Consider the following 20615-nt stretch of genomic DNA (forward strand, 5'->3'; position numbering starts at 1 on the left):
ATACGTTTAATTGACCGCCAAATGCCCGTGTAACACTAAATTATTAAAGATATACATTAAAAAAAATCAAAAACCTGTAGCTGAATAGTTGATTTTTGTAATCACAGATAAATTATTCTTTTATCTTCCCTTAAGAACATCTACAATTAGTATGCACCACCGAGGAAGTTGGCATAATGCATCGTTTGGTTTGATGCTCATTTGAGTCGGTTCTTCAAAGAATCATTATCTGGTTAGTAAAACGATTCGCGATTCGTGAATCGTTTAGAATAGATGGTTCATACACGCACTTAATTACTTGAAGCGGTAAAACTATAACACGAATAAGAAGTACAAAAACACTAGATAAAGTGGGAATATGTACCTATCCATTAAAAAAAAAGCCTGAAAAGTGTCCTACCGTTTGCCTGTGATGGAGAAGATCATGATTAAGGGCAACACCTGCAGCTTGTGAACGACTCAGGTAAAGGCATTTTCCAAACAACGAAAAAGTACTTAGTACCAAAATTTACCATAATGCCACATCATATATGAATAGAATCAAGAGTAGGCCTATATCATCGTTATGTTTTACCAGTACCGTGCTTGTTTGTTTGTTTTTACATGAGCCTATTCTTTGAACCTCCATATGAAAAGATACACCAATTTATTAATTGCCAATTTTGACTACTAAATGGCTCATTCTATAACTGGGGGGTACAAACAAATCATTATAGGGTAGCATAGTTGATTGTTGATTTTGATCATTTCAGTCACATTCTTTTCTTGATCAGGTTAAATTCAGATTTGAATATATCAAAATTATACAAAATATTGCAACCCGTAATGTACTGAACATAGCTGATAGTCAATTTGAGGAGGACACAACAAGAAAATTACATCAAACTAAAACTATTTTTTAGTTGTTCAGTTTATTTTTCTAAAGTGTAGTTTTTAGAATTATATTTAATATAGATATTATTTAATGTAGCATTTTAAATTAATTACTTTGAACTCAGGACCCTCTCAAGTCAAAACAGACACTGCAAAAATTTGCATTTTGAACACTAATTTTGCATCAAAATGCATTTTCTAGATATTGACCAGAATTGCACCCCTAAGTAGTGCACCCCTAAGCACAGGCCATTCGGGAGATTGAGATTAGCACACATCCAAATACAAGCACAGTTCTTCTTTACATAATTCATTCCGAACGCCTTAATTTGAATTTCCCAACAGGTACGTTGAAGAATCCACAGTCTTCTGTCATCTCTTCCCCATTCTCAGAGGGGTTTCCTGCACCAGCTTCCTTCCTTTGAGGTGCTAATCAGCTAACGCAAGTAAGTAAAAGACCCCGTGGAGAGCTCCACCTCATATTTAACCAACACTATTTTAATATTCCACTTTTTTTATAACCCCAGCAGTGGTCGCAAAGTAATTTCCTTCAGGTTTAATTACAACCTCATCTCCAAAGAGAATACTGTTTTTTTTTTTTTTTTTTTTTAATGTGGGCTGGTGTTACCTATCGGTTCGGCCATGTAATGACATGCCTGTGGGATTCGGATAGCACCAGAGTTGCTGCATAAGTTGCTCATAGTCTCTCCTGGGCATGCTTAACAAAATGCACCACTGCCCGTAGCTTTCCCCCAGGAGCTTAAGGTGGAAGTCCACACAGCATTTCATTAAAGCCGATGTGGAGCCAGCCACAGGGACATGGCCACATAATTCATTTGGAAGTACACTGTCTCCTGCATCCCCTGTATCCATTCCCAGGTGTTTCTGAGTAACCTTATGGCTTCTCGCATTCAGGGGATGCTTTCCATCACATTTCTTTCATGTGGCACATAGCGGTGCCTCATTTTCTATTTCCTATCCTTGTGTGTCCTTTTACGCCGTATCAGCTAATAGAAAAAAAGTTACATGAAAAAATGAAAACGTAAAATTAAATTTTTCTGAAAATGTATTCCCCCTTAGGCCATCCAAGATGTAGATGAGTTTTTTTTTCATCAAAACAGATTTGAAGAAATGTAACATTACATCACATGCTTACAGTGGATCCTCTGTAGTGAATGGGTGCCGTCAGAATGAAAGTCCAAACTGCTGATAAATATGTCACAATAGTCCACAAGTATTCCACACAACTCTGGCCAATCGATTAACAAATTGTGAAGTAAAAAGCTGCATGTTTGTGAGAACCAAATCTACTGTATAATCAAGTCGTTTTTTATTTTAAATCCTTACGTTTGGCCAAAATACAAGCTCGCAATCCTTAATAACGCTTCCTCTAATGAAAAAAAAAATCCACCCCCTGTTGTCCTCTCACATCAAAATCCACCATCATGTTTGTTTCGAACTGTTTAGCACTGTTTTTTTTTTGTTTGTAAATGGTGCTTTATTTGTGCATATTTCTCTCCTGATTCAGACAAGAGACATTTTTCACTGGAGAAAGCAATATTACGAATAGATGACTCATATTTGAAGCTACGGTTTTTAATTAAGAGCATCTTGATGGATTTGATTATTACAAACATGCAGCTTTTTGCTTTACAAGACACTAATTGGCGAAATGGAGTCGTGTCGATTACTTGTGATGATTGATTTTTTTTTTATTAAGTTGGTGGCACCCATTCACTGCAGAAGGTCCATTGGTGAGCAAGTGATATAATGCTTCTATAAAATATGCAGAACATATCTAATATTCTCCAAATCTCTTCTGATGCAGAAACAAACCCCGTTACATCTTGGATGGCCTAAGGTAGAGCACATTTTCAGGTTAACTATTCCTTTAAGACCAAGAAAATTTTAGAAATTATCATGTAGGCAGAAGAATGCAGCTTATCTTTAAGGTTCTTTTTTTTACAGCTGGCGTGATTATTTAATTTCCGACATACACCATTCATCTTCATTATTAAGAGTAATTCTTGTTACACAAAAACAGCCACTCAGTAGATTTAAATTCCTAAACCACCAAAAGCTTTAGAAAAATAAACAACCTTGGTAATCATAATTGCCTGCGAGTCTGTATCCTGAGTGACCACCAGATGGAGCTCTCCCTATTAACAGCAAACGTGACACAACCAGAATAGTTTTAGGAAAGGTACTTTGAACTGGTGCTTGTCAAGCTGTAAGCTGCTTATAATTTATAGTAGTAGAAAAGGTTCAAACAAGTGAAAGCCTAATGGTCGTGTATCTGAGCTTCTAAGAGAAGAGATACTGCGATCAGTATTCCACTCCATCAGCACTGCTCCTTGAGCATGACTCTTACCACTTGGTTACCTATTGAGGGAGATAAGAGCTGGAAATACTCTTCTGAACAGAAAGCATCTGACGTGTCATTGTGTGCTCACTTATTCAAGTTTAAGGAGGCAGTTCAAATTGAATCTAATCAGTAGTAGGCCTATACAGGCAAAAGTTCACTTCGAAAAGTAACTAAGTGGCGTCAGTGAGTTTAAATATAGATTTAGTTAGAACTAAAACTGTGCAAACGGAAAAAGGGCAATCAATATTACTATATTTCATCTGAAGCATAGACATTATTCAAGCCAAAAACAAACTTACTACTGAAAAATGCACTCTTGCAGCCAAGGGTGAAATCAGTATGTACAAATATTTATCCATAATAATTGTAAATGCAATTAAATGGAAACCGGTATGAGTGGTTTGGCAAGAATTGATGCTGAAGGTTTTACTAATGCTGGAGGCTCTTGTTTGAAGGACATATTTAATGAATCATAACCCGCCAAATTAGCTAGAGTGACAGAAACTAATATTATTCAGCGTTTCATATTCAGTTGTTATTTGTTTTTTTTAGGCTATTTCATGTTTCTAACTTGAATGCATTACTTGCTGTAATAACAAATATCCAAATTAGAAATATGAGTACCCTATGTGCACTTAAATGCAGCATCAGTCGTTTACTATCTGCTTGTGTCCTAAAGCTGAATTTCTTTACTGTTATGTCAATGCAAGTGGCAGAGTAGATCACTTTGTACAACATACCTCCGTCATAAGATGTCACATTAGATCAAGAGAGCATTTCGGTGTCATCTCTCCACTCAGCATGTTGTTTTATTGTTTCTCTGTTCGTCGGCCATACAAAGGATTACAGCTGTAGGAATCCCCAAATTTATACATAGACGATAAACATCATGCTAACAAAGTATTAAATTTGTACAAAAATACTTTACAGCTCATAATACCAGTCCATTAGAAATAAAAATACAATATTTCAGGGACATAACTGTGACATTGATTCATAAATTCAATTGTATACTGAAAATGGACACCCACTATTTTAACTGGCAGTGCTTGACTTCACTAAACGTTTCTACAAATGGAACATAAAAATGACTTGTTTCACTTGACATGAGTGTATTTTGCAGTAGCACAGTGAAATGTTGTAACAAACATAGGTTGAGGTCAAGGAAAACGTAATGAAAGGGACAACTAACTTTTGAATCAGGGCTTGAAAACCTTAATTCAACATGTAGTGAACTGAGAAACATCTCAGTGCATGAGTTTGGGGAATGAACCCGTACATGAAAGTTTTTCTGAAATAAAACAACAACAAAAGACACCTTTTCATCATCGTCACATGTTCTCCATTAAGTGGGTTTGATGAGGTTTTTGTTTGGTTCAGTAGTTGGACCACAATGTGCCATTTGAAAACAGTGAGTAAACAGGATCTTTGAGCACTGACAACGAGGGTGACACACTCAATCCAAAGCACAGTTTCACACAGGTGGGTGAGGGTCTTCATTGCCATTAGCAGCTTACCTATGGCTTTTTTTTTTCTTACTAACATTATTTTTTTTTCTCAAGCAGAGCTACAAATGTGATGTTTAGTGGTCTACCACACAGTAGGACGAATCCATTCTCTCATGATTTGAAACTTGTTTTTTTTTCCCCTCTTTACAAGCGAATTGCGTACCCATTGGGCTTACATAGTCTAGAAAAAAAATGTCAGATGAGATATATAAAACCATAACAGTACCATATACAAGTTACCATAATGATTTAAACTATTTAAACAATGTGGGGAGGAATACAAAAGTCTTTTCAGAATTTATTTTTCTTGTGGACATTAACCCCATGCTTGCGTTTTTGTCATAAGTGGATACTGCAAATTTAAGCAAATGAGATGAATTTGTTCGTCGTAATGTCCTCATTTATCACAGACAGCGGAGTGTACAATATGCGAGTACCTACTTGAACGCCTGTCGTTTTTATTTAGGAGATTGATGTTGGAATAAATAAGCTGTTCTATCCTTTGGGCCAGTGATGGATTTCCTCAAAATGTGGGGTGAGAGTCTGGAGACCACAGACCTACGGCGGTTACCTAACAGAGTACAAAGAGTTTGCGAACCGAAATCACCTTCTCCGTGCCATCAATCTGCTCCGGCACACGATCGATAGCAACCTCATGCTAACCAGCCATCGGTCAAAAACACACACATCCCTTACAAATCATCCGCCTCTGTTCATAAAAATAGACAATCTGTCCAGTTTCAAGATAAGGTGCCTTTGTGCCACCCTCTCCTTTTGAGCGACATTGAATTTCATATTTTCGGTGATATAGCGGTCAGATGACCTAAACATGGTGTTTTACGTGTAGCCAAGCTCTTGTTTTTTTGGGGGACAGATGTACTACAAAATAGTTCATTAAAAGGTCTCATGCATTAGGTTATAACCCACATTCAGTCACAATTGAAAAATGGCTACCGAATTCATTGTGCTGATTATTTTTTTGTATCCTCTCTCTTATCGAGCGTGAAAAGGGATCAACTCTGACCTTGGCATCAGATAGAAGGAAATACACAAACATACACTATACACACACTTGTGTTTCAGTATCACAAAATAGGAGGATTGACAATTGCGTTTCAAACGTGGGACTTTGACGGACTTTGTGGAGGCTTGCAAAATAAAGTCCCGGGACACGCGCACACTCATTCAGACTCACACAAACACAGACGATCACAGAGTGGCCAGTCCGATATCATTAGTACAAGTCTTAGTGTTGCTTTTATGCATCTTTTGTTTCTTTTTTTGAGTCCTCCTTAAAACTATTCTTGTTTATTGGCAATAAAAATTAGGGATGGTACTCTTTCAGGCCCCCCTCCCCCCCAATTTGGTTTTCCAAGAGGTCAGTGTGGTCTTCGTTGCCATTTTCACAGGGTAAAAACACACCCAGCTTGTCACCTCTTAGTCACGGTGGTTCATGCTCTGACTTGGGATAGGGACTGGTTGTGTGCTATAGGACAACAAGCCCCTCTTGTTTTCCTCTACTAGAGGGAGCCGTTTAGGGGAGGAGGGTTCGCTTTAGCACCATGAGGAGGAAAGCTCCACTGCAGGCATCTGGGAGGAGTTCTGCTATAAAGTCTTGTTGGGGTCTCTGTCCTCTAGTCCTGCTAATGTGGAGTTGTGCTGGCCCTGCTCCAAGCCTGCGGCGGGCTGTTCGAAAGGGGCCGCGGGGTCAGTCCAGTTCGCTGCCTCGTCATTGGACAACGGGTTCAGTTCTGAGGGCTGTGTGGAAACCGGGTTTCGGCTTATCACTAGATCCAGTTTGTTCCCAGATTCCGCTATAAGAGGAACCACTAAGCAGCAGTCAAAGTCTCTAGTCCGGACGTGGTTTATCTGTGGCACAAAGCAAGGGAAATTTCATATCATTTACACATAGACCTTTTCTGTTCTTAGGCTACGCATAGTCCCTTTCAAGGAAAGTCCGTTCACTTGGCAGCCATATTTGCAACGCCTCTGGGCAGCTCATCCAAGACAAGGGCCTATCTAAATGAATGGGGGAATCCTGGAATCTTAAAAACTGCCCTATGAACTCACAATTAAATTACATATTTCAAATCAGCAACAATATCTGAAATGAACTGGCCCATGAATGTTGCTTCTTATGCTCAAATATCACAAAAAAAGCTTATTTTAGTCATAACATTGCATTGGCTGGTCTAGCCTCAGGTTTCTATGGGAACCAGAGCTTCTAATGGCCACTGCAGTGACGTAATAACTTTACCAATCAGCGATTGGCTCTTTCATTTAGAAGACGGAACTATTCGTCATTTTCATATTCAATTCATTCATAAATTCCCCCATTCATATATATAGGAGTGGATTGTCTTTGTATTTCTATAGTCTTTGGGCCGTGTGTTGACCAAAGTGTTTTTTGTCCCCAAGGCTAGCGCAAATTTTCCAATTGTTCTCAATGGGAGCACAGCATTTTTCTCAGTTCAGAAAGCTGGAGAATGTTCAACTTTGGGTAAAACGCAGCACTCATCACTGACACACATATTGCTTGTCTCTGAGTATTTATGTCTTGATGGTATTGCTGGACTACCACATTATTGTTATGAAAAATAATGCAAGGAGAAACATTTCATTTGTGATGCGTCTGCCATATTACTTAAGCCAGGGTTCCTCAAATCTTGCCCTGGAGGGCCAATGCGCTTCAGAGTTTAGTTCCAGCCCTGCTCAAACTCACCTACCTGTGATTTTCTAATGATCCGGAAGACACTGATCAGCATGCTCAGGTGTGTTTGATAAGGGCTAGAGCTAAACTCTGCAGTAAAGTGGATCTCGTGGGCCAGATTTGAGAATCCCTGACTTAAGCCGATATTCCGTATCATAGCAACCACAGCGTCTCAACTGAAAAAATGGTTTCAGCTGGCTAAAAACGCTTTGATGGACATGCAGCCTTAGGGCTATGATTTTGACAATGTGGAAAACACTGACAGAATCGCATTGTCCAGTCATGAAAATGGAATTTATTGTATAATGCGGAATGTGGCAAAATTCAGATGAATGACTTGGAAGTAGGGCTGTACACATAATCAAATAGCAATATTAACTAATGACTGTGAAAAAACATGTCTGCAAAAACTGCTGCACAGATAAAATACTATTTTAATATGAAGTCTGTATTTGACTACATTTTTAAACATTAATATAATTTTTTAAGTTTTATGATTTAATTTGATTACCACCATTTTTGGTAATAAATTTCTATTAAATAATAAAACACTGAATCTAGAAATATTAAAATGGAAAAACAATTTATGGGGCACTATGAGTGTTTAAATTATCAATTTTTTTTTTTTTTTTACAAAAATTACAATTTAATAAACCCACCTGCAGAAGTCTGTCGTATGGCTTCAGGCCTCCAATTTCAGCAGGGCCGCCTGGACGGATATTGTTTACATAAACCCCCTTCTCCAAGACTCCGTCAGACACGCTAAACCCGAAGTCCTCAAGGTCGGATTCCTTCACAAGACTCGCCTATGAATGTGGGAGCAGTTTGACTCATTAAACCTGCTGTATAACCACTCAGTTGATTTCGAAATTACCAAAAAATAACTGTATAACTAAAAAAATAACCTACCTTATGAAGCTCAACCGGGGTGGGTGACATGATGTCTTTGATCTCCTGCTTCACTCTCCTCACGGCGAAAGCTTTTCTGCCAACGTCAGTGGGCAGCGTGTTGCTGCGGTTGTCTTGTGTGTATTGTGGTTTGTTGCTGCCACGTTCCTGAAAGCTGGCCTGACGTCCCAGATGGCTTCGTGTGGGTGCAGGATCGTGGTTTAGACTCAAAGAGCTGCCCGACATAATGGTGGCCTACAGGGAAAACCATAAGGAATGGAGCTGAGTACCAATAAATGTAAGTGCTGTAAAGGTTATACAGGGTCAAATGCAATCAAAACACACTTTATAAATAAATTTTAGTGTTCAAAACTACTGTTCAGAAGTTTAGGATCAGTGTTTTGATTTAGAAATTAATACCTTTATTCAGCAAGGATGCATTAAATTGTTTAAAAGATTTCTATATCAAATAAAGGCGGCTCTTTTGAACTTTTTTTTCATCGAAGAATCCTAAAATAAAATAAAAAACAGTTGTAATATTTCACAATATTACTGTGTATTTTTGTATTTTTGATCAATTTAAAAACATCTAAAAAAATCTTACCAATCCAAACTTTTGAACAATAGTGTATGGAAGTTAAATTGACAGTGAAACACTCATTAAGTCAGTTCCAGTACAGATGATGACAGAGCATTTCGTTAACAGTTGTGTTACGCTTTCTGTTTAGTATGTTACAAGAAGCAAAATGCTGATGGACAACAATACACAAACTTTTAGTAACATGCATTTTTATACACTAACAGGTGGTTTGAACCGCTTTGACTTCCACCATGGCAAGCCATGGCAATGATCTAACAAACATTATGAACGGTGGGCCTTTTTTAGATGTTTCTTGAAGTCGTTTGAAGATGATCTTCAAAAAGAACCTGGTTCTGGTTAGGCGTTTGCTGAGGACACTACTGCACAAGACTGAAATATTTCCACAAAAATAAGCCTTGCTGCAACTGTTCCATCATGCTTAGCATGAGCCCACATGCCTTTGTTCTCTTCAATCCACCGTCATTTGCTAGTTTGTGTGAATCTCACTCAAACTGCACGGAATGGGGATTCCAGGTTAATGACAGGTGACCACACAAAAGAGGAAACTCTTCTAAGCCGATGCATTTGTGGAAAGCAGTGTAAAAAAAAAATCATTAAACCGGTGACCAGACATGTAAATCATGCACCTTGACACCACATTCAATCAGTTCAGCATGTGAAAAATGAAAACGCGTGATTTCGTACAATGTTTTTCGGGCTGTTTTGAGCTCAATAGTACATTCTACTGACACAAACCAGAGGCAAACACTTTCATCGAATCCAATTATGGCCAAAGGGTACATTCGGCGTAAAAGCCTTTTGATTTTATCGTGTTTCCACAGACAAGTGGGATGGAAAGTGAAGAGCTTTCAAAGCGATCCCTAACGTTAAGTACTAAAAGCTTCTCTGCACCGTCGGCTACTCGTGGTCTGCGTTTAACTCAAGGTACCTGACAAAGCGGAGGCAAGAAAATCAATCTGCTTTCATGAAAGGTTTCAAGGCTGGCCACAAAGCATGTAAAATACAACAATGTGCGACAAGACAGCAGATATAATCGACTGTACAACACTGACAAAAAATAAAATGTAATCAACAGCAGGCTAAAGCCATTTTCCTAGAAATTCTTGCTGTTATTTGAATCGTTAGTCAGTTCTATCTATATCTATAAGGGACAGTTCACCCAAAAATTAAAATTCTGTCATTATTTAGAGACCCTCGTGTTGTTCCAATCCCTTATTTCTTCCAGAAAGAAGGCTGATGAGAGATGCTGCAGTGTACTTTGAGGCAGATTCAAATGTGGCAATATTTTGATTCTTATTGGCATATTCATTTCTCGTCAGAGTCAAGCATCCCACTAGATGAGGATCTGCTTTATGGTGGGAGGAAAACTGCAATGTCAGACCGATATCAGTGTGTCCCTATGCCGTCAGAGCACATTTTCTTCACAGCAGGCCACGCTGTTAACAGGCGAAGACGTTTACTACTTGTTTTTCTGAATAACAACATGTGGAACGATATCAATGTGATAGCCTTAAAATAGAGTTTGTTCATTAGTCTAATGACAGCAGCCTTGCTGTCGTATCTTATCTTTTTTAAATATCTGAGTACGTGACTACAAAATTACTCAAAATACCTATCCTTAATGTGAACGCATATATGATTTACAAGTTTGGAACAACATAATAGTGAATAAATGAAGACAGAATCTTGGTGAACTACACCTTAAACATGTCATAATTAGTTTTGAATGCACCCGTAGGATCTGAAGTGGATGCCAGTAGTGGTTGTCTGTGAGCCCCGCCCCCTTTCAAGCAGGCCCCCAGCAAGAGACACTGAGCCCATTAGCATGAGGAGAGCACTTGAGTGCCAGCGCTACAAGCAAAGAGGAAGCCCAAAGAAAGGAAAGGTACCAAGATGGCCAGGTTTCTCTTATTCAGAAGCCTGTCTGCCTTGTCCTGGAAAAAGAAGGAGCTGTTACACAAAACCAGGGTTGGTACAGCATGCTACTGAAAAAAGATTGTGTAGGAGGGTTGATGAATGGAAAGAGCTAGAGGATGAACGTGGGGAGAGGGGAATGAACACCATTTTTCTTCCCGCGCTACCTCAAGTTCTCGCAGGATCCCGGATTGGCCGCACGTCTCCAAGTCTTCGAGCGCTTGGGACCAGAAGTTCTCTTCCTGGTCAGGCTCAGTCCCGTCGTGTCCCACAGTGAACCTGTTTGAAACACAAAAGGGACTTATTGACCGCCTGGTACATCAAAACAGCAGCAGGCAATGAGCAGGCAGGTGTCACTGTGATGAACGCAAGGGACGACCAATGATCTGTGCAGGCTATGGTGGGGCTCTTGAAGAGAGACACATACACACACACCCGGTACGGTCGGACACACTGTGATGGGCGGTGATGTCCTGGTGGATCGTGGGGCTTTGGGTTATGAAGTGAAAGGGCCGGATTGGTTCGGGGAAGCAGTGCAGGTTAACAGGCACATAGCACTGAACCTCACCTGCTGTCTGAGATTAAACCGGTGGGCAGCGTGGATGCCCTGTAATGGGAGATCAGCTTCAATCAATAACACAAACGTCAAACCAGTTCACGCAGTCTGTCACTTTTTAACAGCAGTGATTTAGACTTCACATCTTGTATATAACAACACATTTTGAGGGCAATTCATTTAAAAAGCATTATAATATCATTCTCAAATGCTAAAGAAATTTGTGTTGTGAGAAGATTTGGGAAGTTTTGCATTATGCAGTTTTTCTTATTTAAATACAGACTGCAGAATGCTGACAATATTTGAAAAGACTGAATGCATTAAAGTTGCAGTAGTTTCTTCTCCGTAGAACAGAGTTTTTATTCTGTTGTTTTAGAGTGTATCTGACATGGTTTCCAGATGATTTGTTGTAGTTAAATTTGTAGTGGTTTAAAGTCAGCATGAAATGGTTTGCAATCCATTTTACCTCAATATTAGAGTGAAAAAAAAATAGTAGGTTGGGGTTTTATAGAGGCACTGCAAAGTTAAAAAAGAAAAGAAAATATAATAAATTACTATTCTTAAAATTATATCCCAAAATGTTTGACAATCATCATTATATTTTAAAATTATTATATATGTGTAAAAAAATCAACCAGTGGTGTTATGTTAACTAAAACTATTAAAATTGTTTTTGTTTAAGCTGAAATAAAATGTAATAAAAAATACAAAAACTTAAATAGTTTTTTTTTGTTTGTTTGTAATAAATTTAAATAAATCTTTAAGCTGAAGTATTGAAATGAAACAATGGAATTAAAGGCAAATAAAAAATTAATACATTTAAATAAAGCTTTGTTGAAGTACTAAATGAAATTAAAGCTGAATAAAAGCACGAAAAAAAAACTAAAACTAATAAAAATGTCAAGAACACAAAAAAATTGCTAAACCTTAAACTACAATTAAAATGAAAACTGAATATAATAATAATAATAAAAACTAATAATAAATACCACGATAGCATATGAATACTAAAATAAGACTGATGTCAACCTTAATACTAAAACAGTTCCTTTAACAACTGGTTGTCTCCACAGTTAATTGAATGAATGCTCAACTGATAAGTGGTTATCATAATGTGGTTAGTAACCACTCATCTGCTTTTCAGCCAATCAGCTACAACTACTGGATGAAAGCTCTGCCAGCTAACTAATATTTATGAGCCAGGCTGATTTATATATCCACTTATCAGTTCATTCCTGAACCCCTGATTTTATTCATCACGTTTCAAGTGGATTGTGAAATGCTGGCATAATATGCACAGATGAACTGTGCACAGTAAGATCAGTTATGTGTATTAAGATTATAAGTAAATGAGGTCAGCTTTAATTTAATGTTGACTTTAAGGAAGCTCACAGTCACCATTAAACGAGAACTGTACAATCCTGTGAAGAAAACTCAAAGGGTGATCATAACTCTACTGTCAGCTAAATACTTTAAAAAGGCCTTTTTCCTTCTTAAGAGCTGCTGGCTTCATTACTGCGCATAGGGGCCTGTTACGCCTTTGATCTACAGCACAATGAATCTGAATTACAAATATCCAACAGTATGAGCTAACAAAGAATAAAGTGAAATCACCCCAGAAACGATCGATCAAAGCTCCAGTAACAGCGCGTTTGACAATACAGTGTGCTGCAGATGTACCGTGCAGATCAGTTATTATGACTGAGAGTTGAAACAAAGACTATTACACACAGAATTCAGAGAAATATTGCTGAACACCCACTTAATGTGAGTTTTAAAGTCAAAATTTTGATGGTCTCGTCTAAGATTGTCTTTTGAATTTAATGAATTTGAGAAGTCAACAAAACATTTTTATAGACGTGGTTAAGCAGCATTGACTTCACACAATGCCTTTCTGTAGAGTCTGGCACTAAACTAGTCCATGTCTCAATGGATATCGACACTTCAGTACTTCATTTTTAGGGAAATAAAGCAGTAATAACTTTTATGGAATAATAATGTCTGCAATAGCAACAAAGTTCATTGCTTCAATCTGTTTTACTCAGAAGCCTTGTGTACTCTGCTTATATAATCCTTTCAGTGAATTCAAGTCATTACATTAACCATCAAATAGACCTGGCGGCCTTAATATATTCTTAATATCTCATCCCAAAATGAAAGTACTCTTAGTATTTACCCATTACTTGTCAGTATTTTTTTTATGTTGTTCCAAACCTTTTTTTCTGCTTAACAAAAGAAGAATCTTTGAAGAACTTCCATGCAGCTTTAGAACACAATGACAACTGATAGACCACAGCTGTCAAGGTTCATAAATGTTTCATGAATAAAAACAACAGCATACAGGTTTGGAACAACATGACGAGTGAATAGTGAAGTATTCCTATAAAAAAATAACAAAATGAAGATTCGCTGGAATGTGTATTTAAACTATTCAATACAATTTACAAGTAGTATGTTGAAGTACCCGCTAGCACTTGGCCTGTCCCACTCATCCACACCGAGTCCAAAGTCCGGCAGGATGTTGTTCCTCTGCCGGCTGCTGTTCCCCGGGGATAGGCTGCCCCGGCTGGGCTTGGCATTCCTCCACTCGTGGCTGTGGAAACTGTAGCCCGATGCCTGGAAACCTGTGGGAGCTGAAACAAACACACACAAGCAGAGTCCAAAATTAATGTTTAGCTACTTCTGCCAATAGTGGGTGAATTAATAAAATGTACAAGCCATAATAATAATATAATAGTGGTCTGTTTTAGCTAAATTCAGCTGAATCAAAATAGCTAAATTATTACATTGAAAAGAAACTAATAACTAAAATGATTAATAATAATAATACTGTCATAATAGCTAAATTCAGCTGAAATTAAATATCTAAATTATTCCATGGAAATAATAATAAGGCTAAATTCAATTTAAAATAGACAAAACAAACAACTAAAAAAAATAAAAAAACAAAAAAAATAAAAAAAATATAAATGATAATAATTAATGGGACATAAAAACAAGCTACAGTATTTTAACTAAATTCAATTGAACTAAAATATTTATTTCAGTTGAAATAAAAATTTAAAATAAAATATAATTATTACTATAAATAAATAAATTGTTTGAGAAAATACATTGCTGTTGTTTATGCTGAAATTACCAGCCAACTGTCAAGGTCACAATATTACTTGCATTTGGCACTTGGCAAGTACTTTTGTACCCTGCACACAACATTAGCCTGCTGATATAATCAAGAATCAATTTGACTGTGAATGAGATGGAGAGAAAAAAAAAAGCTATGCAAATAAACTGTTCCCAAAAGAGAGAATACATGTATGCATTATGCTGCACATTCACACAACACCGCCACAGGAGCTTCTGGATGCACAGGTTCCCAGGCTCCAATCATTAATCTGGCTCTAGACTGCTGGAGGGCAGGGTGAAGACTATAGGGAGAGCAGAGAACAACATGCTGCCGGTGTTCACGCACTCATCTCCGGCGGGAGCCACAGCATTGTGTTTCATACGCTTTGCTCTGATTCTCCCTCGGTGACCACCGCCAAGCGCTGCATAGCCTCAGGGTTTTAAGATTCACCAGCTATTCAATAAGGATTAACTGCTTGTGATTTGCACACCCCTCAGGGCTTGAGAAGGTGGAGGAATCCTTAATAAAACTCTCTCGATTGCTAATTTAGTGTTACGTCCCCTTTTCAAGGAAAGAAGTACATTCAGACATTAATATCCCTCTAAACTAAAATTTGCAACCGTATGCTACTGATGTTGCTCCTACGCAGAGAGCAGTATGCAGGAGCCAGACACAATAAGGCAAACAAAACCAGCAACATCTCGAATCAGAGTTAAAACGTCTAACTGCATGTCCACTGATTTTCAGTATGGAATTAAGGCTGAGAGAAATCTTGTGTATGGAAAATGCTAATTAATGAGCAAGAGGCAAGAAAAGGAAAACATTGCTGAATTCACAGTGGCACCAAATGTCAAAAATAATAACTATTATTCACCTACAGAAGGACTTTACTTTCATAAGTACTACAAAAGTAAGACGTCAAAAAGACATGAGGTTATCTTGACAAGAGAAAAATGACACCAACTTTTATGACTGGTTTCTCAACTGGTTTCAGATATATATATAACACCAACACTTATTACTCAACTCTCAACAGATATAAAAAAAAAATATAAAATAAAATAAAAAACAACAACCAACAAAATACCAAATATAAAAATATATATATATATATAATATAATATAAGAAGCAGCAGCCTACCAAATAGCCTATATTAAACATTTCATATAATAACACACAAGTTTGGTAAGTGTTTCAGCTCAGGTGGCCCAAGGTTCTGTCCGACAGAAATATGTTTTACTCCGCAAGAACAAAAATTAGATTGAATATTGCATACAGGTAGACCATTAATCGTATTAGACATAGGACATATGGTTTCTTTAACTTTCCAGGGTTTCAAGTTTTGGATCTCTGGATACAGCTGTACTAGTTGAATCCCATGAGAGCCAATCGTTTGCCAGCAATCTAAAATTTATGCTCTGTCCACATCATCCATAATTTAAGGGGCAGATTGCTGCTCTCTGTGAAAAGTTTCCGTACCTCTGCAACCATCTGAGATTCATTTATGTATGGCGCAGTGAGAGAAAGAGAGCAGCGCTGCCTGAGGGGGGAGAGCAACCATATGAACCTGTTAACATGAGCGGAAAGTGTCTTTCCACCCCATCAGAGCGAGAGACAAGGAAAATAACATACAAGATGGAAGGTGGTTTTAAAGAGGAGTATGTCAGCAGCACTGGGATGAATTAATCATCACTATAAATTGAAAATGACTGATGACATTCAGTTATTAATAGAAATTAGGGAAACGTTTTGCTCACTGACAGACAATAATTTAGATACAAATTATATTCGTACCTAGATTTGCATTTCCAAAAGGAAATAGTACTTGCGTATTCATTGTTCTTGTCATTATTACAACAAACAAACTAACACATTTTTTTTTCAATTTAAATTAAATGTAACTTAAATAGCTAAATCATTTAATTGAAGAAACTAACTAAAACATATTTATATTCATTATTGTCATTATTACAAACAAACAAATGTTTTCAATTTAAATTCAACTGAACTAAAATTGCTAAATAAAAATTGCTTTTTATTAATAATAATAATAACAATCTTCAAATTTAGCTAAAATAGCTTAATGATTAATTGAAACAAAAATAACTAAACTAAATTCATTATTATTATTATTATTATTGCAAACAAAAATAAAAAAATAAGATGTTTGACAAAATGCATTATGTTGCTATAGATTAAAATGGCAAGATCACAATGTTACTTGCATTTGGCACAAGGCAGAAAATTTACTGTATACATTGAAAAATAAAATATATAATTTTCAAACTGAAATGATCTACAAAGGAAAATTTGAAGAAAATTGTGGTGAATAAATCTTACTCACACGTAAAAAAAAAGTCATTAAACCTTGAGAATCAATAAACAAACTGTTATTTCAGCAATTATTTTCACTAATATGCATATACATGGGTAAGCGTTGGGAGTAATGCTTGTATGTATTATTCATAAATTAATAGGAACCTTTCTCTGAATTAAACATTCAAATGTGTGATGTGCCTACTTGGCATTCTCAGAGCAAGTGGTGATTGCCATTAGTTTTGACCAGGAGGCCTCATTGTCAGGAGAGCTGACTGCAATTCAAACACATTACTGGAGAGTTATCCAAATGGCCATGTGTATCCCAGCGCTCATTAGGACTCCTTTTCTACTTAGTAAAATAATGCATTTTTCCATATTAGCCCCAGCATTGTACCACCAGCTGGCCTAATAAAACAAAACGTATCCCACTGCAGATTACTCCAAATAATTACTTGAGTAAATACATATCTGCAGGTCCAGAGAGAATGGAAAACTCAATTAAACCTACATTAGATCTGCTGGGACTCATCCAAACACCCAGGATGCAATGGGACCAACAGTGCTGGTGCTGTAGCTAATGTGAAAGAACAGGTGGTGTAACCATGGTGACCGTGAGGAACCCATACCAGGATAAAAATATCGGTATTGTGTGTCATTGTGATATTAAAGGACAAATCCTGTCATTATTTACTCACTCTGATGTCATTATGATGTCAAAAAGACAACAGAAACACAAGTGATTGACAACTTTTGAGCTATATATTCTTCTGAAACCATACGTAAATCTCAAATCTCATTCACATTTGCAAATACTCAAATCATCATGTGATTTCTTTGAAGTGCAACTTGTAAAATAAGTGAATGGGTACAAAAACTGTTACACTCAAAAAAGGATAACAAAAAGCACTATGACAGTGATTGCACAACTTATAATAATATGTTTTCTGAAGTTCTGAATTTTCATTTGCGAACATTCAAATCATGATTATGTGCTTTGTTTGAATATATCCAGCTGCCAATGAGATAGGAGTGCTATGGTGAATTTTGTTATTTTTGTGGGTGTCTTTTTTGGAGCTCAATTTTCATTGCAAAAACATTTTGCTAAACCTCTTTTTTTTCCTGTTTTTGGGAATAGAAAAATCATGGAATGACATGAGTAAATGATGCTAGAATTTTCATTTTTGAGTAAACTATTCTTTTGAACTTATCAAGACAATATTTCCCTCAAGTTAGAATGGGATCATTTCTACTCCAACTTATTAACTAGAAACCAACTTGGACACCTGCTTGTCACTGACCATTTCGGAAGCCTTTTAAACAAATGTCAACTTGTTTGCAATTAGAAACTGAAATCCCTGATGGAACATTCTAAATGGCAGTAATAACTTAAACATAATGCAATGTAGCTCCAATCAAAATTTTGCCTAGAGGGTACTGAGAAGTATTTACTGCGATAAAGTTGATTCAAAACCTGAAAGGTAGAAACACTAATTGCATTTCGTAAAAAGTACTAAAACATTTTTAAAACCACACACTCAAATTTACCTTGGGTGCTGAAGGTGGCGTCAATGGCAGAGCCATCCCAGGATTCCACGGCGCTGTCCACGCTGGGAATGGTGGTGGAATAAATGTCCGAGAGTTTACTGGGTTTCTGACCGTCATCTTCCATATCGCTCAGATCGTTCAAACGACCCGTTACTGTGGGCTGCTTCGGGCTTGCCACTATAGAAAGAAGGAAATAAAGAAGATTATTGACTCAGCCCACGTATCACAGTCAACAGACCAGAGAGATCCAGACTTTACTGGATATTGGGCCCACAAATCAGTGCTCATTTGATCTTTTGTTCTTGGATAAGGAACTTTACCTTGTCTGCTGTCAGTCTACCGTATATGATAGATGGAGACAAAACTAATCAGACCTTTGGCTTTAATGACTCATGGCTAGGCAGCTTCATTGCTTTTTAGAGCTACAAAGATGTACAGTTCTCTGGGAGTTAATGGGTGTGAGAAAGTGTGACAGAGAACATAAAAAATGTTGAATAATATTAAATGCTAAAATTGTATTAAATTGTATTTTTGCAAAGAGATCCAATACACAGGCACCATTTCTGTATTTGTACACATTGTACACAAATTAACAAAGTATTTTGGCATAAGCCTTAAGCTTAAAAGGTTTTTATGAGAAGTGAGTTCAGACTTTTGTCCTGTAGTGTACAAATAAAAAGCCATTGGGCTGTAAGTGTGCGTGTCAGCACTCACATTCTCCCTGCTTCTTGATCTTCAGTATGACGGACTCCCCTGCCATCTGCAGCAGGTGGATGGCCTCACTGAGAGGTTTGCCCTTCAGACTGTTGCTGTTAATGGCCAGGATGCGATCACCAATGTGGATGGCACCGGTCCTGTGGACACAAGAGCACACCAACTCACTCTGAAAGGGAAACTGCAATGTGTCATTTTAAAAGCTTTTATATATATATATAAATATATATTTTATTATATATATATATATATATATATATATATATATATATATGTAATTATATATATATATAAATATATATTTTATTCCATTTCCTTTTTTTTGTTGGTGTTGAAAACATGATTTCATTCAAATTAACCATGGCTGTTCATAGATTAAACTAATTAATTGGAATTAATCTTTTATGTTAACTCCAGGTAATTCATTAACATATTCAGACATTTCTGAGTGTTTTTATATATAAAAGAATGTTATATATTTGTATAGCTTGTATATATTTATAAAGAGATATATTTATACAATATATATATATATACATTCTAAATGTGATATTTCTTAACTGCTGACAGGCTTGAAGACTGTTAGAACGTACCTCTCGGCCAGGCCACCTTTAGTGAGGCTAGAGATGATGATGGGGTCGAAGGGCTCCTCGGTGCCGGAGATAGTGATGCCCAGCGGCCCACCGTAGCGTTTCAGCTCCACTGTGTAAATGATGGCGCCAGAGCTCTCCTGCTCGTCTGCAACACAGGCCAACAGCACACGGGCGTCCCTATCAACACTGCCATCACGTAGGATACCTCACAGAGGGGCAGAGAGCAGAGCGAAGACACCCCTCACAACACCGGTCAGAAAGAGGAGGTAAGGGGGGGAGGAATGGAAGGAGGATGGAGGAGTATTGACCAGAAAATAAAAGATCCATGGAGAGAAAACATGAAGGAAAAGGAACCAAAAGGAAAAAAATAGAAATGGGCTAAAAATACTGGGGCTGTCAATTTAATGCACAACTGACCATTCACTAAGTCCTAAGTCCACTAAGTTAGTGACCAGTCCTACAATAGCATCTACCTTAGCATGCCATCTGCCAAGTTTTTATTTATTTATATAAGAGTTTTTGGAAATTTATATATAGATGTATAACATAAATTATTTGAATCACATTTATAAATATTTGCTGAATTATATATATATATATATATATATATATATATATATATATATATAAATTTATAATTACAAAATATATAATGTATAATTTTATAATTACAAAATCTAATAAGTTTTGACAGATATTATAAATTGTTATTATAAATATGTAATTACATATTTATAATACCATAATTTAAAATAATATAACTGTAAAAATTAGTTACATAATTTTTTTTTAGATCAGATTAGTCAGATTTTTTCAGCACATTGTGTAATTAATTGGACTAAAATTGCTAATTGATTGACAACCCTAAAAAACAGAACCAAATTAAAAGTAAAAGAAAGAAACA

The 20615-nt window shown here is 36.8% G+C and overlaps 1 protein-coding gene and 1 long non-coding RNA gene across 16 annotated transcripts in view; one reads left to right on the forward strand and one right to left on the reverse strand.

Annotated features, from left to right (window-relative positions):
- The first annotated feature begins 235 nt into the window (after positions 1-235).
- Positions 236-19824, forward strand: LOC122139822. Of its 2 annotated transcripts, none has more exons than XR_006156570.1 (3): positions 236-463; positions 1219-1319; positions 19689-19824. It is a non-coding gene; the product is annotated as an uncharacterized LOC122139822 (long non-coding RNA). The 2 variants fall into 2 exon arrangements; XR_006156571.1 differs by lacking the exon at positions 19689-19824 and adding an exon at positions 10684-11509.
- LOC109066706 (glutamate receptor-interacting protein 1-like) overlaps positions 4025-20615 on the reverse strand; it is a 224518-nt gene continuing 207927 nt past the window's right edge. For 5 of the 14 annotated variants that reach the window (XM_042739533.1, XM_042739498.1, XM_042739525.1 and 2 more), the window contains 10 exons: positions 19712-19916; positions 19119-19258; positions 18405-18581; positions 13880-14048; positions 11428-11466; positions 11027-11138; positions 10835-10879; positions 8366-8599; positions 8116-8262; positions 4025-6615 (listed from right to left, as the gene is read on the reverse strand). In XM_042739533.1, the coding sequence (XP_042595467.1) occupies positions 6352-6615; positions 8116-8262; positions 8366-8599; positions 10835-10879; positions 11027-11138; positions 11428-11466; positions 13880-14048; positions 18405-18581; positions 19119-19258; positions 19712-19916 (1532 nt within the window). In that variant the 3' untranslated portion in view covers positions 4025-6351. The remainder of the gene's footprint in view (positions 6616-8115; positions 8263-8365; positions 8600-10834; positions 10880-11026; positions 11139-11427; positions 11467-13879; positions 14049-18404; positions 18582-19118; positions 19259-19711; positions 19917-20615) is intronic. The other 9 variants (XM_042739541.1, XM_042739491.1, XM_042739552.1 and 6 more) reach the window with 6 other exon arrangements.

This window comes from Cyprinus carpio, chromosome A4 (genome assembly GCF_018340385.1).
Source record: "Cyprinus carpio isolate SPL01 chromosome A4, ASM1834038v1, whole genome shotgun sequence".
In the NCBI taxonomy this organism is placed as follows: Eukaryota; Metazoa; Chordata; class Actinopteri; order Cypriniformes; family Cyprinidae; genus Cyprinus; species Cyprinus carpio.